Source organism: Hyperolius riggenbachi, chromosome 6, assembly GCF_040937935.1.
Source record: "Hyperolius riggenbachi isolate aHypRig1 chromosome 6, aHypRig1.pri, whole genome shotgun sequence".
NCBI classification, from domain to species: Eukaryota; Metazoa; Chordata; class Amphibia; order Anura; family Hyperoliidae; genus Hyperolius; species Hyperolius riggenbachi.
In genome coordinates, this window is record NC_090651.1 from 60,905,712 (window position 1) to 60,932,623 (window position 26,912).

General features: G+C 43.2%; 1 protein-coding gene across 5 annotated transcripts in view; it reads right to left on the minus strand.

The window, feature by feature from the left end:
* FGGY (FGGY carbohydrate kinase domain containing) overlaps positions 1–26,912 on the minus strand; it is a 339,037-nt gene that overhangs the window by 285,200 nt on the left and 26,925 nt on the right. For all 5 annotated transcript variants that reach the window (XM_068239391.1, XM_068239395.1, XM_068239393.1 and 2 more), the window contains exon 3: positions 16,186–16,297. In XM_068239391.1, the coding sequence (XP_068095492.1) occupies positions 16,186–16,297 (112 nt within the window). The remainder of the gene's footprint in view (positions 1–16,185; positions 16,298–26,912) is intronic.

The window sequence follows — 26,912 nt, forward strand, 5'->3', positions numbered from 1 at the left end:
ACAGACAAATAAGTAAAATGAGCCAATAATTACTTTTCTCCTATGTTGCTGTTACTTACGGTAGGTAGTAGAAATCTGACAGAAGTGACAGGTTTTGGACTAGTCCATCTCTTTATAGGGGATTCTCAGGGATTTATTTATTTTCAAGCTGTTAGTCTGTATTTCTCCTGTCTGGCTCTCAGGGAAATTGCTGATGTTTCTGAAACCCAAGAGAAGCTAAAGACGTGTCTTGACACTTCCGCTGCCCGAAGGATCAACTGTGTACACATAACCATGGCAACAGGGACATGAGACCTCTGCTGCGCATGCGCACTGGGCCAGTTTCAGGACCATGACTAGTGTGACCATGACTGATTAATCATTTATAGATTAATCAGTCAATTTCTATAAAAGAAATACCCGATTTCAAACAATTTCACAAAATACAGTAAATTCCGAGACTGTGAACTTGAAATTGAGCAGCTGTTGAAGTTTCCTTTAGTTCTTGTGTACAGCTGTCTACGTTCCGCATCTGATCTACATTTCTGAAGCACTTTGGATGGATCTTTAAAGCAGAATTTGTGTCTGGAATGAGATTTTATTGAGCAGTGTTAACTTGCCTTTAAATTCCATTTGAACTGCTTTAGCATGGTGTTCCTTTTCCAGACTCAGCCTGCTCTATTCTGCAGTGTTTGAAGTTCTTTCCAGATTGTTATCAATTCAATGAGCCTGATTTGCAACAGTCATCTATAGTGCCATTGTCCAAATCAGTATTAAAAAAAAAAAATAACGCTGATTAGGTACTTAAGAAAAAGTGACACACAGTACCTGTGATTGCACCTCTAGAGATCACAAAGTGAATGCTGCCCATTGTGACAGAGCATTATCCAAGGCCGGATTTATACTTTTTCTGCCCCAAGGCCAAGTATGTTGGGCTCCCCTTCCATGTGCAGCCCCCTCTTTAATGTGTAACATCCATTTACTTCAGCCCCTTCCTTACATCAACATTTCCCTTGGGCATCAGCTTCCCTTCCCCAGTCACTCACGGAGCTTCCGGTCTCCCACCGCCAGCTAGTTTCATTTTCGCTGACAGGCCTGGCCACGCGTATTTTTCTTTGCGTTCTTGTCCGCAATAGCGTCCTGCGCCTGTGCAGGACCCTATTGAGGATGAGAACATGAAGAAGGATGTGCGTGGCCAGGCCTGTCAGAAACTAGTTGGCGGCGGGGGACCGGAGGATCTGAGAATGACTGCGAGGGCACGGGATGGCTGCAGGGGGCTAATAGAAGCCCCAGGCAAGTAAAACTGATTGTTTTATTTCTGGATTAAGTGTCCCTTTAAAGGATACCCGAAGTGACATGTGACATGATGAGATAGACATGTGTATGTACAGTGCCTAGCACACAAATAACTATGCTGTGTTCCTTTTTTTTCTTTCTCTGTCTGAAAGAGTTAAATATCATGTATGTAAGTGGCTGACTCAGTCCTGACTCAGACAGGAAGTGACTACAGTGTGACCCTCCCTGATAAGAAATTCCAACTATAAAACACTTTCCTAGCAGAAAATAGCTTCTGAGAGCAAGAAAGAGGTAAAAAGGGGAATTTCTTATCAGTGAGGGTCACATTGTAGTCACTTCCTGTCTGAGTCAGGACTGAGTCAGCCACTTACATACCTGATATTTAACTCTTTCAGGCAGAGAAAGAAAAAAAGGAGCACAGCATAGTTTTTCGTGTGCTAGGCACTGTACATACACATGTCTGGATCAACAGGGATATGTGAGGGAGCAGGCTGGTGTTGTACTTTATACTGGTTGAACTCGATGGACGTATGTCTTTTTTCAACCAAAATAACTATGTAACTATGTCTATCTCATCATGTCACATGTCACGTCGGGTATCCTTTACGTTCCAAACAGGATAGAGGTATAAACAGTAGTGAAGTAACTACAGTAATAACCATATCAGTACAAAAAAATATATACAACAGCCACATTATACAGTTACAGTGGAATTTCCATGATATGTCTCAGCATATATTAGTGTTGACATGTTGTCACATTTTCAATTCCAAAACATAAAGGTGACCTCTTCCTCCAGAACCCATAAGGGTTGAAGGTGAAGAAAAGTCAGAAGGCGAGGGGGGTAAGAGAGAAGGGCAATTAGAGTTGTGGAGGATGGTGAGGAAGGGGTGATGTAAGAGACAGGGGAAGGTAGGTTGGGGTTCAAGTTCAGGTTGCGCGCTGCGGGAGGAAAAAAGGAGGGGCAGCTTGCCCTTTTCATGCTCCCCATTTGCAGCCTTCTCTTTCCTATGTAGCAAACCCTATTTTGTTGCCTTTCCAGAAACCGGCCCTGGCTTTCTCCTCTAGGTAAAATAGCTGGCAGCATGGACGTAGCAATCCCCCCTGCGACCCCTGCAATCGCAGGGGGACCCTGAGGCTTGGGGCCGGTTTAAGCAACAATGGGGCCCCAGGGCAAAATAAACCTGGGGGGCCCCCACAACAGATACCCCGGAGCAAAAATTGGCATTAAGGGACCTTTTTTGCAGCTGGTATAGTCAGGGTTTGGAGCCCCAATCGGTCGGAGCTCCACATTCTGGCTACCCCAGCCTGCATGGGGGAAAAGGGGTTAAAAAGACCCCACATAATTTTTTTTAAAACAATTCCCACACTCTAAACTTAAAAAAAATTGGGAAAATAGGAAAAAAATGCCAGGGATCTTCATACAGCCATATTGCGGCTGTATAGCGATTCCTGGCCAAAGCGCTGCGCCTGCGTATGGACCCCCTGGAAACCCCGTCAGGACATTTATTGCTCTTTCTTTTGATACATGTAAAATTACACTACTGTAGGTACTAAAAGTGACATTTACCACATTTAAAAGTATACTTTTTTCCTTCAAAACTTTAAAATCGATTTTCTCAAAAACTATAAGGTCTTTTTGAAAAATAGTTTTTTCCTCTTATTCCCAATGATCTCCTTAACATATCCTGCAAATTTAGGGTTTCTAGAATTTAAGGTGGATTTGCTATTAACCATTAAAGTCGGCTGGTTTTTAAAAGTGTATTTTTTTCCTTTGAAACTGTAAAATCGATTTTCTCAAAAACTATAAGGTCGATTTGAAAAATGTTTTTTCCTCTTGTAGCCACGGGGGGCCCCTACAAGCTCTGGGGCCCTGGGGCAGCTGCCTCCTTTGCCTCTATGGTAGCGCCGGCCCTGGGCCCTTCCTCCTCTCTCTCCCCAACTGTAAGTTCAGCCAATTAGTAAAAAAAAATACCCAGTTGACTCACAAAAACTGTCCCTGCCAACTCCTCCCACAATGCAGAGTAGCTAGTAGCGGGATTGTGTAATTTTTTCCTGCTTCCAGATGCTGCTTCTAAGCAGAACACTCTCTGCTGCCATTCGCTGGTTCCAGATCACGTGATCCTCATGGGCTTCGGGGATCAAGGGGGGGCCCTGTTAAGTCTAGTTACGGCCCTGGCTGGCAGTGCAGCTTTTTGGATATTTAGTCAAGGAACTCCTAAAAGGAGTCATTTCTGACCTATTCACATAAAAGGTTAAAAGTAGTAAAAAACTGACATGGTGAAAAAATTGTAAATAACAAATACGTAATTGAAAGCAATAAAGCACACTAACCTGTTTTTACAATGTTTCAATAAAACCCAAATATAATTTTCATTTATTTTTCAATATAATTATTTTCTTCTTGTATTGGCCTGTATCTTCTGCACTTTTTCAGCCCGGAAGCAGCACATTGCCACACTCTGGTACAATTGGGATCATTGATGGTAAATAAACCTCATCAGGAAATTTAAAATGTAAGCCTAGTACACACATCCAATTTTGACTGGCAAATCACTGACCGATTTTACCACCTCCACGTATTATGAGATTCTACCTACACAGGTATTCAAAATCTGTTGGCCGTCATACTACATGGAGGTGGTAAAATTGGACAATCATTTACCAGTCAAAACTGAAAGTGTGTAACAGGCATTTGGGTGCATACACACATTCAACTTCATTGGCCAATGATTGGTCAATTTACCACATGCGGTAATCCCCAAAGGCCTGTTTTTGGCAGTGGCGTACTGCTACCGCCAATCCGCAGTCTGAAACCGGCTAGGAACACACTAGGCAGAAAACGCTTTTTTTTGCCACTAATCAAAGTCTTTGGGCCAAATGAAAACACGCATATATGTGCGTTTTACAATGTGCTTTTTGAAAACGCACAACTTGCTGCATAGTTCATAGTTTTAAAGAACGCACATTATGTATCTTAATGGAGACGCAGAGGTATGCATTTTTACAGAAAAAAATATGTTGCTGTAATTTATTCCATTAATTGGGGAATTAATAAAAAAAACGCAAAGGCAAAACATATGAAAAAAACCAGTGCAGAAAACGCATGGTTTTCTGCACTACCTAGTGTGCTCCCAGCTTCTAAAAATTCCAACATGCTGATGGCAGGAAAGTGCTGGGGAAGCCACACATGAGGGTGACGGGGTTGGGCAAGCAAGCCAAAAATATTACAGAAGGACAAGGATGAAGAAAAAATAAAAAAATGCAATATTGGAAAATAGACACGGATTATAATGCTGGATATTAATAAACCACCAAAAATAGGTATGTTGTTTTATTCCATTACAATGTGTTTATAATGGTGTGGGCATCTTACAGTGTTTACCCTTTTCACATTCTACATAATTCTGCATAGCTGCATACACCATGAAGAGATTTTTCTTCATAAGTATGCATACAGAGACACTGAAGTCTCAAAAAAAAATCTTTCTTTTTAACAAATGTGTTTAACATATTAACCCTAACTAAACCGCCGCATTCCCGCCGCTGTAAACTATCTAAATCCCCCTAACTCACCTTCCCTCTCCCCTGCAAAGTCTACAACTTTCTTGGTCGTGGAATTTGTTGCCCTATGCGCTTCCGTATGAGGCAGAGCTATGAGCTGCAGCCCTGCCTCACATGCATCTGCCAGCGGCAGATCTCCGCCTCTCCCTCGCCCCTCTCAGTGAAGGAAGACTGAGAGGGGCGGGGGAGAGGCGGTGATCCACCGCTGACAGACGCGCTGAGAGGCAAAGCTGCGGCTCACAGCTCTGCCTCTCACAGCTCTGCCTCTCACAGAAGTGCTGCCCAGATTGCCCCCCGGGGAGTTTGGGGGGATTTAGATAGTGTACAGCGTCGGGAATGTGGCGGATTAGTTAGGGCTAACATATTAAACATATTTGTCAAATAAAAAGACTTTTTTTTGAGACTTCAGAGTCTCTTTAACCACTTGCCGACCGCCTACTACATATTGGCGGCGGTAAAGTGGCAGACCCAGGACCACGTAACGCAGAATGGCGTCAGGTCCTGGGGCACTGTTTTGCCGGGGATCGCGCGCTGGGATGCGCGCGCATCCGCCGGCAATAGGCTCCGCCGGCAATAAGCTCCGCCCACCCGTGACGTCAAACCGTCGGCCAATCGGAAGCGCCGGCGGGTTGTTAACCCGACGATCGCCGGATAGGAAGCGTATAATACGCTTTGTAATGTTTACAAAGTGTATTATACAGGCTGCCTCCTGCCCTGGTGGTCCCAGTGTCCGAGGGACCACCAGGGCAGGCTGCAGCCACCCTAGTCTGCACCCAAACACACTGATCTGCCCCCCCCTGCCCCCTGATCGCCCACAGCACCCCTCAGACCCCCCCTGCCCACCCCCCAGACCACTGTTTGCACACAATCACCCCCCTAATCACCCATCAATCACTCCCTGTCACTATCTGTCAACGCTATTTTTTTTTAGGCCCTAAACTGCCCCCTGGGGACTCCTGATCACCCCCCCACCCCTCAGATTCTCCCCAGACCCCCCCCCCCCCCTGTGTACTGTATGCATCTATCTCCCCTGATCACCTGTCAATCACCCATCAATCAGCCCCTAACCTGCCCCTTGCGGGCAATCTGATCACCCACCCACACCATTAGATCGCCTGCGGACCCGACATCAGATCACCTCCCAAGTGCACTGTTTACATCTGTTCTCTCCTCTAAACACCCACTAATTACCCATCAATCACCCCCACATGCTCAGATTTCCCTCAGACCCCCCATTATCAATTCGCCAGTGCATTGTTTACATCTGTTCTTTCCTGTAATAACCCACTGATCACCTGTCAATCACCTATCAATCACCCCCTGTCACTGCCACCCATCAATCACCCCTTGTCACTGCCACCCATCAATCAGCCCCTAACCTGCCCCTTGCGGGCAATCTGATCACCCACCCACACCATTAGATCGCCTGCAGACCCGACGTCAGATCACCTCCCAAGTGCACTGTTTACATCTGTTCTCTCCTCTAAACACCCACTAATTACCCATCAATCACCCCCTATCACCACCTGTCACTGTTACCCATCAGATTAGACCCTAATCTGCCCCTTGCGGGCACCCAATAACCTGCCCACATGCTCAGATTGCCCTCAGATTCCCCCTTATGAATTCGCCAGTGCGTTATTTACATCTGTTCTTCCCTGTAATAACCCACTGATCACCTGTCAATCACCTATCAATCACCCCCTGTCACTGCCACCCATCAATCACCCCCTGTCACTGCCACCCATCAATCAGCCCCTAACCTGCCCCTTGCGGGCAATCTGATCACCCACCCACACCATTAGATCGCCTGCAGACCCGACGTCAGATCACCTCCCAAGTGCACTGTTTACATCTGTTCTCTCCTCTAAACACCCACTAATTACCCATCAATCACCCCCTGTCACCACCTGTCACTGCTACCCATCAGATTAGACCCCTATCTGCTCCTAGGGCACTCAATCACCCGCCCACACCCTCAGAACGCCCTCAGACCCCAGCCCTGATCACCTAGCCAGTGCATTGCTTGCATCTACTCCCCCCACTAATCACACCTTGAGACACCCATCAATCACCTCCTGTCACCACCTGTCAACCCCTAACACACCTACCCATCAAATCAGGCACTAATTTGCCCCGTGTGGGCTCCTGATCACTCGGCCAAACCCTCAGATCCCCCTCAGACCCCCTTCCGATCACCTCCCCAGTGCATTGATTGCATCTATTTTCCCCTCTAACCACCCCGAGACACCCATCAATCACCTCCTGTCACCCCCCTAGCACTCCTATCCATCAGATCAGGCCCAATACAACCTGTCATGTAAGAGGCCACCCTGCTTATGACCGGTTCCACAAAATTCGCCACCTCATAGACCACCTGCCATCAAAATTTGCAGATGCTTATACCCCTGAACAGTCATTTTGAGACATTTGGTTTCCAGACTACTCACGGTTTTGGGCCCGTAAAATGCCAGGGCAGTATAGGAACTCCACAAGTGACCCCATTTTAGAAAAAAGACACCCCAAGGTATTCTCTTAGGTGTATGAAGCGTTCATAGAAGATTTTATTTTTTTGTCAAAAGTTAGCGGAAATTGATTTTTATTGTTTTTTCACAAAGTTTCATTTTTCACTAACTTGTGACAAAAGATAAGATCTTCTATGAACTCACCATACACCTAACGGAATACCTCTGGGTGTCTTCTTTCTAAAATGGGGTCACTTGTGGCGTTCCTATACTGCCCTGGCATTTTAGGGGCCAGGAAGAAGCCGCTGTATGCGGCGAATCGCGACGGCCTCTTGCACGCCTGCCCTCTGGTCCAGCTCCACGCCGGTAAGCCCTTCACCCAGCACACACGTTTCCAGTCACTTCGACTTCTCCCTCACCAGGGCTTTCATTGCCCCTCTCGTCCTCTGGCCATCACTCTTCACCCACTGGCCTCAGTATATGGAACCACCGTCCATAATCTCTCCTTTCTCACCAGACACACACCCTATCAGCATAGGCCACCCATTTGCATGCTTAAACTTGCTCTCTTCACATCCCCTCCCTTCTTGCTCCCGGTGTGTGCAGCTGTGTTCAGGCTACATTCTACATATGTATCCATATGATTGATATGAGCATATACAGTGCAATTTTTGAGGGCATTATTTATACTGTGCTTGTTTTTATGGTTTTATTGTTATTTGTATGGTTCAATAAAGGCTATTTTGTTCTTTCTACATATTGTGGTGTGGTTTATGCAGGGCCATATTCTTGTCTTTTTGGTTGTGTATACCGTGAGGAGTAGTCTAGAAAACAAATGCCTCAAAATGACTTGCGAATAGGAAGTTGGTCCCCTTAGCGCACCTAGGCTGCAAAAAAGTGTCACACATGTCGTATCGCCGTACTCAGGAGAAGTAGTATAATGTGTTTTGGGGTGTATTTTTACACATACCCATGCTGGGTGGGAGAAATCTCTCTGTAAATGGACAATTGTGTGTAAAAAAAATGTAATATATGTCATTTACAGAGATATTTCTCCCACCCAGCATGGGTATATGTAAAAATACACCACACAACACATTGCACTACTTCTTCTGAGCACGGCAGTACCACATGTGTGGCACTTTTTTGCAGCCTAACTGCGCTAAAGGGCCCAAAGTCCAATGAGTACCTTTAGGATTTCACAGGTCATTTTGCGACATTTTGGTTCAAGACTACTCCTCACGGTTTAGGACCCCTAAAATTCCAGGGCAGTATAGGAACCCCACAAGTGACCCAATTTTAGAAAGAAGACACCCCAAGGTATTCTGTTAGGTGTATGACGAGTTCATAGAAGATTTTATTTTTTGTCACAAGTTAGCGGAAATTGATTTGTATTGTTTTTTTTTCCACAAACTGTCAATTTCCGCTAACTTGTGACAAAAAAAAATCTTCTATGAACTCACCATACTCCTAACAGAATACCTTGGGGTGTCTTCTTTCTAAAACGGGGTCACTTGTGGGGTTCCTATACTGCCCTGGCATTTTAGGGGCCCTAAACCGTGAGGAGTAGTCTAGAATCCAAATGCCTCAAAATTACCTGTGAATAGGACGTTAGGCCCCTTAGCGCACCCAGGTTGCAAAAAAGTGTCACACATGTGTTATCGCCGTACTCAGAAGCAGTAGTATAATGTGTTTTGGGGTGTATTTTTACACATACCCATGCTGGGTGGGAAAAATCTCTCTGTAAATGGACAATTGTGTGTAAAAAAATCAAAAAATTGTCATTTACAGAGATATTTCTCCCACCCAGCATGGGTATGTGTAAAAATTCACCACAAAACACATTATACTACTTCTCCTGAATACAGCGGTACCACATGTGTGGCACTTTTTTTGCACCCTAACTGCGCTAAGGTGCCCAAAGTCCAATGAGTACCTTTAGAATTTCACAGGTCATTTTGCGACATTTGGTTTCAAGACTACTCCTCACGGTTTAGGGCCATACCATGTGTGGCACTTTTTTGCAGCCTAACTGCACTAAGGGGCCCTAAGTCCAATGAGCTCCTTTAGGCTTTACAGGGGTGCTTACAATTTAGCACCCCCCAAAATGCCAGGACAGTAAACACACCCCACAAATGACCCCATTTTGGAAAGTAGACACTTCAAGGTATTCAGAGAGGAGCATAGTGAGTCTGTAGCAGATTTCATTTTTTTCGTCGCAAAGTGTCATTTTCCGCTAACTTGTGACAAAAAATAAAATCTTCTATGAACTCACCATGCCTCTCAGTGAATACTTTGGGATGTCTTCTTTCCAAAATGGGGTCATTTGGGGGGTATTTATACTATCCTGGAATTTTAGCACCTCATGAAACATGACAGGTGCTCAGAAAAGTCGGAGATGCTTCAAAATGGGAAAATTCACTTTTTGCACCATAGTTTGTAAACGCTATAACTTTTACCCAAACCAATAAATATACACTGAATGTTTTTTTTTTATCAAAGACATGTAGCAGAATAACTTTCGCGCTCAAATGTATAGGAAATTTTACTTTATTTGAAAAATGTCAGCACAGAAAGTAAAAAAAGTCATTTTTTTGACAAAATTCATGTCTTTTTTGATGAATATAATAAAAAGTAAAAATCGCAGCAGCAATCAAATAGCACCAAAAGATTCATTTAGATGGTAGGTTGTATGACCGAGCAATAACCCGTTAAATCTGCAGTGGTCTGAATGGAAAAAAAGGCTCTGGTCCTTAAGGGGTTTTATGACTGCAGTCCTTAAGTGGTTAATTCAAACCCTGGAACATGTATAACAATGCATGCAGGTGTGCTATGCATCAAACTATCTAAGAACAGTACTAGGAGGCACATGCTTTACTGACTGCAAGGCACTGTTATTGACCTGTGACCTTAGAAAGATAGTTAAAGGGGCACAATGGCGATGAAATGGACTAGTCCAAAACCTGTCGCTTCTGTCAGATTTCTACTACCTACTGTAAGTGACAGCAACATAGGAGAAAGGTAATTTATGGCTCATTTTTCTCTGGAAAAAAACGTACTTCTTACTTGTCTATGTTTGCACGTATTTTAAATTTTACAATTTTTCGCCATAGTGCCTCTTTAAAGAGCCACCACAGTGACATATAGAAGAATGTAGTAAATTATTCAGGATACACATATTTGAATTAATTATCCTAGTTTCAAACTGATGGAGACCAGTCCAATGTTGATTATGATGCTTTATTTAATTACGCAGTGAACTGTATTGTAACTAGAGATGAGCGTAATGACCTAATTACGATTTTGCGAAATTTCGCGTAATTAGTGTAATTACGATTATGGCCGTAAGTACATAATCGTAATGAAGAAGGATTTTGCGAAATTTCGCGTAAGCATAATTTTCGCGTAATTTTCGCATTACAGTCGTATCAAGCCGTAATTTCGCATTAAACGCTACCGTAATTTCGCGTTAAACCGTAACGCTCCGTATAATATAAAAAAGCCGCCGACTTTAAGGGTTAATAGCAAAGCCCCCTTAAATGCTAAGAGCCTCAAATTTGGAGAATATATTAAGGAGATCAGGAGGAATAAGAGGAAAAAAATTTTTTTCAAAAAGACCTTATAGTTTTTGAGAAAATCAATGTTAAAGTTTCAAAGGAAAAATGTAAACATTTAAAAACCCGCCGACTTTAACGGTTAATAGCAAAGCCTGCTTAAAGTTTAGGAACACCAAATTCCCAGGGTATATTAAGGGGATCAGTGGGAATAAGAGGAAAAAATTTTTTTCAAAAAGACCTTATAGTTTTTGAGAAAATCGATTTTTAAGTTTCAAGGGCGAAAATGTCTTTTAAATGCGGAAAATGTCAGTTTTTTTTGCACAGGTAACAATAGTGTATTATTTTCATAGATTCCCCCAAGTGGGAAGAGTTTTACTTACTTCGTTCTGAGTGTGGGAAATATAAAAAAAAAATGACGTGGGGTCCCCCCTCCCAGACCTCTTTAACCCCTTGTCCCCCATGCAGGCTGGGATAGCCAGAATGCGGAGCACCGGCCGCGTGGGGCTCCGCACCCTGACTATACCAGCCCGCATGGTCCATAGATTGGGGGGTCTCGGAAGGGGAGGGGCAGCCAAGCTTTCCCCTCCCCCTCCGAGCCCTTGTCCAATCCAAGGACAAGGGGCTCTTCTCCACCTCTGATGGGCGGTGGAGGTGGAGGCCGCGATTTCCTGGGGGGGAGGTTCATGGTGGAATCTGGGAGTCCCCTTTAAAAAGGGGTCCCCCAGATGCCCACCCCCCCTCCCAGGAGAAATGAGTATAGAGGTACTTGTACCCCATACCCATTTCCTTTAAGAGTTAAAGTAAATAAACACACAGACACTTAGAAAAAGTATTTTAATTGAACAAAAAACATAACCACGAAAAAAGTCCTTTAATATTCTTAATTAACCATTAATACTTACCTGTCCCTTTAAATAAATGATCCCTCGCAATATCCTCGGAAATGTTCTATCAGTTACAATGTAACAAAGTTATTACAATGTAACAACTTTGTTACATTGTAACTACGCCGCACCCGACGTCACTCACCGCCGCCGCCGCCGCCGCCGCGTCTGTGCTGCAGGACCCGACAGAGCTCTGAGCTATAGCTCAGAGCTCTGAGAAGCATCTTTGTATTTTGGCTCCAAGGAGCCCCATTGGTCCTTAGCAGACCAATGGGGTTCCTTCTGATTTAAAGGAACCCCATTGGTCTGCTAAGGACCAATGGGGCTCCTTGGAGCCCAAATACAAAGATGCTTAGAGAGCTCTGAGCTATATAGCTCAGAGCTCTGTCGGGTCCTGCAGCACAGACGCGGCGGCGGCGGCGGCGGTGAGTGACGTCGGGTGCGGCGTAGTTACAATGTAACAAAATTGTTACATTGTAATAACTTTGTTACATTGTAACTGATAGAACATTTCCGAGGATATTGCGAGGGATCATTTATTTAAAGGGACAGGTAAGTATTAATGGTTAATTAAGAATATTAAAGGACTTTTTTCGTGGTTATGTTTTTTGTTCAATTAAAATACTTTTTCTAAATGTCTGTGTGTTTATTTACTTTAACTCTTAAAGGAAATGGGTATGGGGTACAAGTACCTCTATACTCATTTCTCCTGGGAGGGGGGGTGGGCATCTGGGGGACCCCTTTTTAAAGGGGACTCCCAGATTCCACCATGAACCTCCCCCCCAGGAAATCGCGGCCTCCACCTCCACCGCCCATCGGAGGTGGAGAAGAGCCCCTTGTCCTTGGATTGGACAAGGGCTCGGAGGGGGAGGGGAAAGCTTGGCTGCCCCTCCCCTTCCGAGACCCCCCAATCCATGGACCATGCGGGCTGGTATAGTCAGGGTGCGGAGCCCCACGTGGCCGGTGCTCCGCATTCTGGCTATCCCAGCCTGCATGGGGGACAAGGGGTTAAAGAGGTCTGGGAGGGGGGACCCCACGTCGGTTTTTTTTTATATTTCCCACACTCAGAACGAAGTAAGTAAAACTCTTCCCACTTGGGGGAATCTATGAAAATAATACACTATTGTTACCTGTGCAAAAAAAACTGACATTTTCCGCATTTAAAAGACATTTTCGCCCTTGAAACTTAAAAATCGATTTTCTCAAAAACTATAAGGTCTTTTTGAAAAAAAATGTTTTCCTCTTATTCCCACTGATCCCCTTAATATACCCTGGGAATTTGGTGTTCCTAAACTTTAAGCAGGCTTTGCTATTAACCGTTAAAGTCGGCGGGTTTTTAAATGTTTACATTTTTCCTTTGAAACTTTAACATCGATTTACTCAAAAACTATAAGGTCTTTTTGAAAAAAAAAATTTTCCTCTTATTCCTCCTGATCTCCTTAATATATTCTCCAAATTTGAGGCTCTTAGCATTTAAGGGGGCTTTGCTATTAACCCTTAAAGTCGGCGGCTTTTTTATATTATACGGAGCGTTACGGTTTAACGCGAAATTACGGTAGCGTTTAATGCAAAATTACGGCATGAACGAAACGCGAAATTACGCATTGAAAATTACGCTTACGGTATTTTCAATTACGATTTTAATGGCAATTACGCTACCGTAATTTCGCATCGTAATCGCAAATTTCGCATGCGTAATTTTAGTAATGCGAAATTACGAAAATTTCGGCTCAACTCTAATTGTAACCTCAGACATGGATGTTGATGGGGTTGATTAAAAAAAGGTTTTCAATAAAATGCAACCGTTTAAAAAAAAAAGTATTCTGGTTTCACATTAGAAACACTTCCTAACTTCCTATACCTATACATTCCTTTATATTGATATGTAACCGTGCCCTCCCAATTGATGTCCCAGCCTAGGCTGTTTAGCTATGTGGAGTTCTCCTCCCAGAGTATTCTTCAGAACACAGAGTAAACAAAGATTCTGCAAAGCTGCAGCTAACAGCAGTAAAGAGGTTGCCACCTTGTGATAAATTTCAGAATGTAAATCAGGAATGAGGAGAGATTTTACAATGGGCAAACACTGACTAAATAATTTATAATATAATATTGTGAAAAAAAAAAACAACAGTAATTTTATTATATTATTTTCAGTAAAGTTTCTCTTTAACCCATTCCTTACTAGTAGTACTTTTTGGTTAAAAACGGGCTTACCGATGTCCCGCCGCATGGACCTTTCCATCTTGCCATTCGCGGTGCTCTCCCAATCACAGTGATCACAGGGTCAGGAGCCAATAAAATAGTCCCCTGACCAGCTTACGGAGCTCTGGTGTCATACTGACAGCAGAGCACGAGGGCTGCAGCGACGGGAGAGTGACGTGATCGCGGTAATTGAAACCTACTCCCTGGCAGGGATAACAGGTCCTAAACACGATGTAGATTTCAATTACCAAGGTCCGGAAGTGGTTAAGACTCAGAAAACACATTTTCTTTTTGTGCTAAATAAATTCTTCTTTGTGGTTGTTGTCAAATATGACTTCTTTGGAGGTAGGCCAACACCATCCATATTTTTTTAACAGTTTTTAACTATCTTAGTATTATATGGTACCCTGTGGTATTTTTCCTGTGGTAGCTTTTCTCTTTTTTGCACAGGACATGTGGGCGGGGCAGTTGTAGGCCACAGCTTAATGTGGGCGGCAGCTTAGTGTGGGACCACAGTTGTGGGCAACGGCTTAGTGCAGTGGTTGTGGTGTGGGCGCACAGCTCCAGGTGCGTCTGTGCACACTTGAGTATGCATGGGCGCACCTGTGGTCGGCAGCTTAGTGTGAGCGGCAGCTTAGTGTAGCAGCAGCTCAGTGTTGGGCGATGGAGATGTAGGCGGCAGCTTTTGAGAATAAGGGGTTTCCTGGTTACTAATTACTACGCTATATTGGGCTCTTGGTTTCTTCATTATTTTTCATACTTTGTGAAATTCTATAGCAATTATTCCACAGACAGTATTGGAGTCCGAGGAACAACTCAGAGGAACAACTGAATCAAAATGGCCGCTCACTACAGGTTTCCTTTATGTTCTTAACCTATTTTATTATTAACACCTTCACAGGAAGCACGGAAGGCGTATGACCTCTTTCTGCTGCATGGAAGCAGATTTGGATAGTCTCGGTGACTTCGGTGACCCCGAACTGTCTCTGGGAGCCGTTTTTTGCTTGGCACATTTTTCATGTTGATCGATGGAGGCTTTCAGTGTGTTCAGATAAAGACATGACACAACACTTCATTGCTCAAAACTTTTCACCACCTTCACACATACCTCACAGTCACAATAAGCATGTTCAGCAGACTGCACAGATATCCACAGGGTGAGGGGGGAGCACTGAGTGTCGGGATTAACACTGCAACAAAATCATCATGAATGTTTTAATTGTGCTGAAAACTGATATGGAGAGACTGTATTTCAGCTATGTGGCTCCCCCCTCCACCTCACCCCCTTCCTTCCCTTCAATACAGCCTCTGTCGCTGTGCTACGTTGGTGACTATAAGAACGCATTAAGACAGAACGAAAGTCAAATACTGATGAGAGCACAACACACAACAAGGTCGTTATACAACTAATTTTTAAAGAGGAACGTTAACTGATGATTGGGGGACTGTAAGGCTGATATTGTGATGAAACTCCTCCCACAGTGTGATGCCATGACCATGGCCCTGACAGTTCCCTGTCTCTGAACCTCATTTCATTGTGGGAAATAACCGCTGTTTCCAACTGCCAAGCAAGCAATATCTCCCTCTGTGCATAGAACTCTCAGTAACAAACATTCCGTGCAAATCACCTAGCAGAACTAAAGATGTCACCACCAGTGATAATTTCTGGAATGTAGATTAGGGAGAGGAAAGATTTTACAACTGGCAAACACTGACTAAATAATCTATAAATTAATATTGTAAAAAAGGCAATTTAATTCATTATGTTTTTTTCACTACAGTTTCTTTTTAAAACCCCCATCTGTTAGAATATGCTTTTAACACAACCTTAATTTTCCATCCTGCACAATTGACTAAATGAGCCCCTTTCTTCTGAAAAATTGGTCAATTGGAAATTGCTTGTGGTGTCTTGTGGCATTGATTTCTAGTGGATGTGATCAATGCAAAAAAAAATCAAAAAGCGTATGGCCACCTTTATAGTGTACAAAATAAAATAGGTATCTATTTGCTCTACCAGTTTAGAGATTCACGTGCACTGACTGGTCGCCTGCTCACTCCAAGCCAGCCTGAAACACGCCCCCCTTTAGTCACACGGGTATGAAGAAGGGCGAGTGATTGATCAACCAGCTGCAGCCCCGCCTCACTGGTGGCTGGCTTCAGACTGACTCTGAGAAGAAAAAGGGGTGTGAGCTCAAGGGCAGGTTCTATACTTTTTGCCGCCTGTAAATGTGAAAGTACCTTCAATGTTCACAGCCAGGGGCTGTAAATGTTTATCCAGGACTACAAGAGAACACGTAGCATCAAACCCAAGTCCTCGAATCTGACCAGGTTCTGCTGACTGTGACACTTTCTGCAAAATACAATAGAGAAAAGAAAACAATTACTGGATTAAGTAAAAGGTTCTCAGCTACAAAAGTTTTAACATTTCTCTCTCCTTAGTCAGTTATTCAACTCATGCTCCTTTACCGTGCTTGCATGAAAGCTTCATATAAGATAGGAAAAAAGAAGAGAATAGTAAAGCTGGGTTCTGCCTGAAAGGATGGATTTCATCATTATTAACACTGGCACCTGTCGGAGTTGTAGAAAGACCTACTTAGGGCTGGGTTACACTGAATCACTTCCTGTCAGCTACAACTTAACGATAACACACACACAATAGGGCAAGCACCATCAACCACATGAATAATTATCAAATATAATATTAAATGAGTGTGCAGAAAGGAACTGTAGAAACTGACATGAGCAAAGCAAAGACAGAAGTTCCCTTCAAAGACCGCACCACTCAAAAATGTATCAATATGATCAAATCTTTATTCAAAAAAACAAATAAAAACACTTAAAAACATAGGAAAGCCATGTCAAAAAGAGCCAATAATGGATAATATAAGGAATCATAACATAGGGCTAGTAATACATACTCCATACTGACAATAAATATTGAAAGTAAAAACAGAAAGCAATATGCACAAGTGCAAAATACACGTGACCATGCAACATGCAATAAATAGCAGCAATTCAAAATACAATGTGACCAAAAACCTGAGCAATTGGAAAGTGCAGGAAGGATCCTGAGAGAAAGCAGGAAGAGAGAATTGTGCAACTGGCATAAGAAAATAAAGTGCAAATAGTGCGTGAGACAGCGACAAGACGCGGAAAAAGGTGCTAGTGCTTACCAACAATAAAGGTCAGTATGGGACACACAGGGCATGGCGTTACCTACAGCCGTCGCGATTCGCCGCTCTCACAAGTCTGGCGGCTTCAACTTAACGGACAACTGATGAGAAGGCATTTTCTATGTTTTCCTATGGGTGAGTTTACATCTATTTATTATAAATTATTGCGTGTACATGTAAACTGCAAAGAGAATGCATCGTTTTCAGTAAAAGACCGTAAAGGAAAATGGTGTGTGGCAAATTTTGAATTAATGCCAAAGTTCATGGTCTATATGGAGAGCCTACCAACATTGTTAGATTGAACAGTAAACTATTATGTTGGATTGACCAGTTGAAGAATATGCCAAAGCTTATGGCAGTCCAAACTTGGCCAACCATGCAAGAGATGAATTGATGATAAAGAGGTAGACTTGTGTGGGCTTGGGTTGTGAGGCTGGAACAGGCAAACTTAAGCCCGGTTTCACACTACCAATTGGTGTTGGGATGCAATGCGATGCAACCATCGCAAAGCCAAAGAAAGGCCTTCGGGGATTCCGGGGTTGATAAGTTATCCCTGTTCTGGCATCAGGCAAAGTAGGAAGTGAAGCTCTCTAACGCTAATTTCCTTTGGCTGAAAAGACGAATTGCCCAGACGTGTATTGCCAAAATAGGCTTCTGCGCATGCGAGCCGCAACGCTACCATGCAAATTTTTAAAAATATACGCATAACCCTACACTTACATAACTTCCAGTCCACCACAAGTCGCCGCTCAAGTTGGCTGGTAACATAGGTATTTGCTCATGTGGGGTATGTGGCGAAAACTTCACTTTCGTTGCATCACATCATATCAGTATGAAAGGCTCCATAGACTTTTATTAGCATAACATTGGCCTGCGGTAAAAACAGGCCAACACAACGCCACAGTGTGAAAGGGGTCTGAGATAGGGATGGGTAGTGAAAAAATTTGAACCAGGTCAAGGTTGTTCTAGGATCGCAGAACCATAGAGTAGTTGTAGTATTCTTGGTTGTAATAATACTGCATATACTCGAGTATAAGTCTAGAAATTAAGGTCTGATTCACTTCATAAAAGTATAGGAGTCGACTTATACACGGATCACCGGCAACACTGAGCACAGGGTGTAATGTGTGTACTAATAGTGGCATTCCCATTTGCAGCAATTTACCCCATGGTAAGTGATACTTCGAGGAAAGGAAATGCCAAGAAAACACAGGTCTGAAAGTCCTGGCTACAACAATTAACAAGGAGAGGGGCAGGGGGGAAATAATGGGCTGCATAAAAGGGAGTGAATAATTGCAGCACCTGGGGGCCTGGATGAGTTATTGGCTGCACTTAAGGGACAGGAAAATTGAATGGCTGCAATTCTGTATGCAGTGCAGTCATTAACCCCTCCTGAGCCCCAAGTGCAGCCATTAACTTTGCCGGGTAGACCTATACTTGAGTCCATAAAAAAATCCATCTTAAAAGGGTTGAATATCGGAGTCGACTTATACACAGGGTTTACTTGTATTTGAGTACAGTATATACGGTAATTGATATAAATAGGGATGTGCTTTATTTAATACACTTAGAGCAATGCTTAAATTGCTTAAAGAAGAGCTGTCAGCCATACTATCTCAGAAAAAAAACATATATAAGTAGATAAATACTTGCTCTACTTACATAACATATGTATTGCACTGTTCACATTTTTATTTTAGTGATATTTCTACAGTTAAAAAAAAGAGAAAATCCTTCTTACCATTTCCCATTTTAACTGTGGCTATTTTGAAACCAATTCTGATGTCATTTCCTCCCTTACTCTCCTCTGCCTGATTGTGTATGCATTGCCTGCCCTTCACTATAGAAAGTGCATTGTCTCAGCATGAGAAATATTGACCAATCAGAAAGGAGGTGTGGGAGGGGAAACTGGGGAATGATCATTTATCAACAAGAAAAGTAATAGTGATTATTACTTTTGGATTCCCTGGTTAGCATCCTTATTACTTGTTTACCAGATAAAATAGAGAATTGATTTTTGAGTTTATGCCCGACAGTTACACTTTAAAACACAGTTGCTGAATATTGCTTTTTAAATGCATTTCTCCTTTAAATGGTTATCTTGAGTGTAGTATAAGCTGATATGATGATATCACAACCCTGTATACATTGTTGTATCCAGAAGAGCTCATTAATGATTGAGCACACTGATCAATATCATGAACAGAAAGAGATGGCCCCCTCCACCACCGACACAATGAATAATTCATCCACTGAAGTTCCTAAAAGGAGACCTTTGCTCTTATCTGTTAATGTTCTCCATTAAACCAATTCCCGAGGTCAATCATTACTCCGATCCTTCAACAACGCCAGTGGCTCTTCTAATCCACAGATTTCATACAGTTTGGCCAATTACAGGCCAATAATGTACCAAACAGAACAAAGATTTATCGAAATAGCAATTTTAATCAATGCCACCCCGTTATTGCAGAGTTATAGGAATTTCACCAACAACTTTTATTTCATTTATTTAACCCTCTTTGCAAAAACCTCAATCAATAACTCAATCAGTCTGCGCCTCAATAATTTAGAGGCTGCTTTTGTTGTGGCCAGTTGTAATTACTGGCCAAGGATGTCCTGACCCAAATAACGCCTGATATCGAAGCAGGAGGTTTCGGCGCACAACGCTTAGCGCCAGGCTCCGAAACCAGGCGCCTTACAACAGCAATAATATGCTACACGGTGAACGTTGGACCCCAAATTACACCTGCCTCCGAGTTGTGACGACTCGGAGAGGGAATAGTATTTAAAGTGTACCCGAACTCTTGCACAGGACAGAAGGAAAACATAGATAAATGCACCCTGTATGTATTCAGAGAATTTAGGCTGTCTAATTCCCCCTCATTTGTATCTAATCTCAAATTGTAATTTAATCCTCCCATGTGTCACATGACTGCCTATGGCAGATAAGCAGATAAGCTCATTTGAAAGCACAGGCTGTAAACAATATGGCTGCTTCCATGAATCAGGTAGTAGAAACTGTGCAGATTTATTTTAGCATTTGTATCAGCTGTAACAAAGAATTTTTTTTCGTTTAAAGGTGTTAAATGCTGTTGTGTATCTTTTAGAGCAGAGAGGAGGTCTGAGTTCAGGTCCACTTTAACGCCACTGGGGAGTTTAACGGCAGCAGGGAGATCATTCGTCTCTCCCGGTGCCCAACTCACCTGCAGTGTACTAATACGTATGCCCTGATATTCCTTTCTCAAGATGAGAGTATTATTTTATTTTTGACTTTGGAATTAGCTGAAAGGTCTAATCAGCTCCTTCTTTGTGTGAAGCCATCAACTCACCACTCAGTAAATGCCCAACTTAATAGTTTGAACGCCTTATTTTTTTTAGTATCCAATATTATTTTTCAGTTGACTTCAGCAGCAAAAAATTAGGAGGCCAACTTCAAGTTGCGTTGAATTAAATAGTATAAATTTTCTTTGGTATAATTGAGATTTTCTTCTCGGCTTAATCCAAAGATTTTTTTTCAGAAATGAGAAATTGATTTATTTGTCAAACTTAAATCTGCCTGTAAGTGACTGGTCTGAAAATTCCCACCAAATGTAGGTCCTTCGAGAGATGAGAAAGTATTGGAAATGGAAGGTACAAAAAAAACAATGTCCTTATTGATATTGTTCCCCTCAATTAAAGAGCAGAGCATCAGCTTTTGCTACCGACTTTCATTCTGCTCTGTGTTAGAATGTAAGTATACTTGAATTCTAGGCCTCAGGTACTAAAGTCTAGTAAAGACTTGATATGCAGGGTCTCTTTAAGCATAGTTTCTCGGAGAGAAATTACACAGTCATTTACAAGAAGCATGTTCCTCTAGAAAGACACATAATATGTTTTCAGTTCTAAATGTCCCGACATTCAATCTACGAAACGGTAAACAAAGCCGATATTTGGAAAACAGCATTCCGTGCATCTAGGGCATAAAGCACTGGCACACTAGATGATGAGGTGGGTCACATGCCCATGCCCGCCAATTGTAGGCTTGGGTGTATGGCTCGGGTGATGTCAGAATTTAACTCTTTGATGTTCGTATAAAAGTAATAGACGGGATGGCAGAGGGCACTTCGTCTTCTCCATGCTATCCTGCTCTCTACGCTTCCTATTTAGAATAATAGCTTCATGTCTGTATGTTGTAAATATATGTGATGTACATAGGACATAGGAAAGACTGTTTATACCCTGAAGAAATCCACATGTAACAAAAGAAGCCTGATTGCTGAATAAACCCCTTATAGGTGAAGGTGGCTGTCTCCGCTCTATCTCCTGTATGCTGTCGCTGTGAGTTGCAGCTCTAATGAGTTGCTGGTGTCGGAGTAAAAGGTGTGTTGTGCTGTTGCCAGTAGCAACCAATGTATAGGTTCTTACACTCTGTATACATAAATATGAACAGTAGCTGAGTACTTTTGAGAAGACTGGGAGACAGAGCCACTGAGGGTAGGAAGACCATGCCCACTGCCGGAGCACCTTTGTCCAATGTTTATTGCTCTCACTCACTGTCTGTGTTGGTGATGTACTGGACTAATGTTAGCCTCTGTCTTGGTGGCATCTAAGACAGACATTAATGTCTTACTTCATGTCCTCTCAAAAGAAAAAAAAGGGAGGGAAATGTGGGGCAAGATGAGAGCCAATATACTGTAGTGTAGTAGTAGATGTGAACAGTAATACTCACAAAAAGTGTGCCACAGAAGTGGACATTTAGGGGGGACGACGACTCCATTCGAGGTTGTAAAAACTGACAAAAGTTTCAGAGGCACCAAAATGAAAAAAAAAGGGAAAAACTGTTTAAAGGACAAATGTAATAAGAGGGATATGGAGGCTGCCATATTTACTTCCTTTTATAAAATGCCAGTTGCCTGACTATCCTGCTGTTTCTCTGCCTCTAATACTTCTAGCCACAGACCCTGAACAAGCATATGTGGGCTTTACTCCCCGTATGGTGATTGCTGGCTGTAGGACAACTGCAAACTAACCAGGAAGTGGAAGAGACGCAGATGTCAATGCTTTATAACTATACACTAATTATAATAAGACGCATATTATACAGAGTCCACGTATATGTATTGCTGGCCAAGGTTCGCTGGTGTTCAGTATTCTGTTGGCATATTATGGTAAATCGCGGTCACACATTGTAGTGGCCACCCTCTGCTTCCAGAACCCAACTTCACTTTGGTGTTGGAGTCTGACCTCTTCCCCCCCCCCTCTGACCCGGCTAATCTCCCTCTTCCCCTGAGAAACTTGCAGGTCTCGCTGAAAGAAATCCTTTGAAAGTTCATCACAGAAGCGTAGAACAGCGGACGGGTCTTGTCAGTGGCTGACACATGTTTGAAGCTGCTTAACAAGGTAATTGGACTCTATTAGTTTAATTGTTTTCTTACAAATGCTCTAAATAGCCCCACTGAAGGAAGCGGGAGCATGCGGAGGGGCACACAGGGATTTCCATTAAATGTGTAAAATGATCATTTAAACTCTCACTGCAATTAGAACTTTTCTTTTTCATTTCATTTAGAGTGGGTAATATTTAGAGCCGCTAGGGTCTTGCTACTGTCTACATCCCCTCCGCTCCCAGCAACAGGTGCATAGCAGCAGGGATGAGCAACGGCTGAAATCCAAACGACTTTGATTCGTATTTCATCCTTCTAATTAATGCACCTGAGTGTGTATGTGGGGGGGGGGGGTTTAAACTTACCCAGCAGGCGTCTTTTTTAACCCCTCCCACAGCGCTCCAAGCAGCGTTGCGTGACTACAAACACTTCCTCCTTTAACCCGGAAGGAGGAAGTGATGGTAGTCCAGTGATGCTGCTTGGAGCGCTGTGGGACGGGTTAAAGGAGACGCCTGCTGGGTACGTTTTAACACCCCCCCCTCCCCCCCCCCCCCCCCACTTCATACGTTTCAATGGCTTTTATTGACAATTACAGGAGATTTATGCAAAGAGTCAGTATTTGCAGTGCTGGCCCTTCTTTTTTAGGACCTCTGCAATTCAGCTGGGCATTCTCTCAATCAACTTCTGGGGCACACCCTGACTGATAGCAACCCATTCTTTCATAAGCACTTCTTTGAGTTTCTCAGAATTAGTTGGTTTTTGTTTGTCCACCCGCCTCTTGAGGAATGACCACAAGTTCTCAATGGGATTAGGATCTGGGGAGTTTCCAGGCCATGGGCCCAAAATTTCAACGTTTTGGTCCCTGCTACTTAGTTATCACTTTTGCCTTATGACATGGTGCTCCATCGTGCTGGAAAATGCATTGTTCTTCACCAAACTGTTGTTGGATTGTTGGAAGAAGTTGCTGTTGGAGGGTGTTTTGGTACCATTCTTTATTCATGGCTGTGTTTTTTGGCAAAATTGTTAGCCCACTGCCTTGGATGAGAAGCAACCCCACACATGAATGGTCTCAGGATGCTTTACTGTTGGCATGACACAGGACTGATGGTAACGCTCACCTTTTCTTTTCCTGACAAGCCTTTTTCCAGATGCCCCAGACAATCGGAAAGGGGCTTCATCGGAAAATATAGACTTTGCTCCAGTCCTCAGCAGTCCATTCACCATACTTTCTGCAGGAGATCAATTTGTCCCTGATGTTTTTTTAGGAGAGAAGTGGCTTCTTTGCTGCCCTTCTTGACACCAGGCCATCTTCCAAAAGTCTTCGCCTCACTGAGCGTGCAGATGCGCTCACACCTGCCTGCTGCCATTCCTGAGCAACCTCTGCACTGGTTGCACTCCGATCCCACAGCTGAATCCTCTTTAGGACACGATCCTGTCGCTTGCTGGACTTTCTTGGATGCCCTAAAGCCTTCTTAACAAGAATTGAACCTCCTTTCTTGAAGTTCTTGATAATCCTATAAATTGTTGATTTAAGTGCAATCTTAGTAGCCACAATAACCTTGCCTGTGAAGCCATTTTTATGCAATGCAATGATGGCTGCATGCGTTTCTTTGCTGGTCACCATGGTTAACAATGGAAGATCAATGATTTCAAGCATCACCCTCCTTTTAACATGTCACGTCTGCCATTCTAACCCAATCAGCCTGACATAATGATCTCCAGCCTTGTACTTTTCAACATTCTCAGCTGAGTTAACAAGACGATTACTGAAATGAACTCAGCAGGTTCTTTAATGACAGCAATGAAATGCAGTGGAAAGGGGTTTTTTGAGATTCAGTTAATTATCATCGCAAAGAAGGACTATGCAACAGGGATGGTCGTAGTCAGCCAACTTCGCTACGCTGGAATTACGCTTAGTTCTACGCATTTACACTTCGCAAACTACGATCTCTAAATCAGAAGCTTCGCTACGTTTGCATTTCGTAGACTACGCGTTAAACTGCGGAAGCTTCGCGTAGTGCGAAGCGTAGTGTATGCGGACGCTTATGCAGAAAAGTTTCCGCAATAATCCGCTAAATATGCTCATGGGTGAACTAATATATGCGTACATTCCACTTTTAAATGCGGAATTGTATACGTATAAAAAGGCAATAATATCTCCGCGCATGCACAATGACCCGTATAGACACAGTTACCGCACGCGTAGTTGACTTCGCAATACATATGTCAACTACGCTTAGTGGGCGAAGCTACGAATAGCGGTACTACGACTACACGGAAATACATACGCAATGTTTTTAAACTTCATCTATGAACTACGATGCGTGGATTCGCACTGGCGTAGTTTACGAGCAACCCTGCTATGCAATTCATCTGAACACTCTTCATAACATTCTGGAGTATATGCAAATTGCTATTATAAAAACTTAAGCACCAACTTTTCTAATTTCCAATATTTGTGACAGTCTCAAAACTTTTGGCCAGGACTGTAGACAGTAGCAAACCCTAGCGGCTCTAAATATTAGGCCCCGTTCACACTGCACGCGTTTCCAGCCACCTTTTGGAAACGTGTGCAGGTGGCCGACACGCACGACATCAGACAGTGCATAGAGTGCACTGTCTGATGTTCACACTGCATGCGTTTCGGACCTGTGCGGTCTGGGAACGCATGCTGCACGCATTTTTTTGCCAAAACGCGTGGCTGTCCCATTCACTTTTCAGTGATGGGATCAGCCACGCAACGCATACAAACGCGGATGGCGTGAGTTCGTACGCGTTGCGTTCTGCATGTGTGCCCGTCCGCGTTTGTAATGTGAACGGGCCTTAGCATTCCGGAGATCATCACTGCATACCAGAAGCTGACGCAAGTTAAAGTGGACCTGAACTCTTTACACAGGACAGAAGGAAAATGTTGAGAAATGCACCTTGTATGTATTTAGAGAGTTTAGCCCTCCCCCTCATATTATTACTATTTAGTATTTATATAGCGCCGACATCTTCTGCAGCGCTGTATAGAGTATATTGTTTTGTCCCTTAACTGTCCTTCAGAGGAGCTCACAATCTGATGCCTACCATAGTCCTATGTCTATGTATGTATCATGTAGTTTATGTATCGTAGTCTAGGGCCAATTTTATGGGGAAGCCAATTGACTTATCTATATGTTTTTGGGATGTGGGAGGAACCTGGAGTGCCCGGAGGAAACCCACACAGACACAGGGAGAACATACAAACTCCGTGCAGATAGTGTCCTAGCTGGAATTTGAGCCGGAAACCCAGTGCTGCAAGGCGAGAGTGCTAACCAATATGTTCCCGTGCTGCCCTTATATGTGACTAATCACAAGCTGTAATTTGATCTCTCAGCTGTGTCAGCTCAGGATTCTCAGCAGTCCTCAGAAGAGCAGCTAATTTGTAAACACAGGATGTTAACCCTATGTCTGCTTCCATGAAAGCAGGAAGTAGACACACTGCAGATTTATTGCAGGATTTGTATCAGCTGTAACAAAGTAATGTTTTTTTCTTTAAAAGTTATTATGATGTTGCTTATTTTTTAGAGCAGAGAGAAAATTGTAAGTTTATGTCCACTTTAAAGAGTACTTGTGACAAAAAAAAGGAAAAAGATATGAGGGTCTTTGGAAAGTCGATTCCCCCATCCCCACAACCACACCACTTCAGTGCTAGGACCCTTTGTATATATTAAACAAGTCTTGTCAAATATATTCTTGTGGGAGTGCTCCCATCTGTGTATAAGCGCAGTGGCCCTGAGCAGGCACAAGTACAGCTTACACTTGTGCAGTAAAACTAAGAAGAAATAGCCTTGTGCCTGTGCACACATATGGGAGCATAGCTGTGAAGGAAAAGAGGGTAGTGGCCATCATCTAGAGGTTTTCCTATACTGAGGTAAGTAGCTATCTTTACCATGGGTGTAACAATCACCCCTGTGACTCCTGCCACCGCAGAAGGGCCCCAGAGGCTTTACTCCCTCTCCCCAACCTCAAGTGCAGTCAATTAGCAAAGAAACCTCCACACTCGCTGAGAAAAACCGTGCGCAGGAGCGTGTGTAATTTTCTGGCTGCTTCCAGAGGCTGCTTCACTGCAGAACATTCTCTGCTGCCATTCGCCGGCTCCCAATCACGAGAGGTTCAGGGACCAAGGGGGCCCCATGCTATCATTTTTGCAAAGGGGCCCTATTTAGTCTAGTTACGCCCCTAATCGTTACTCTTTTTTTCCTCACACGTTTGCTTTATAGGTTTTGCAGCATTGTGCCACTGGCTCGTCCTCTACCACTCCATAAAGTGGAAAACACTGCAAAGCCAGGTGCTGAACAGCTTGTCTGTACCTCTCTCACTTGTAAACAGCCACATGAAATGATTCACAAATATTCATATTATTCAAATAATATCAGGCAACAGAGGTTGAAAGTGTATACATAGC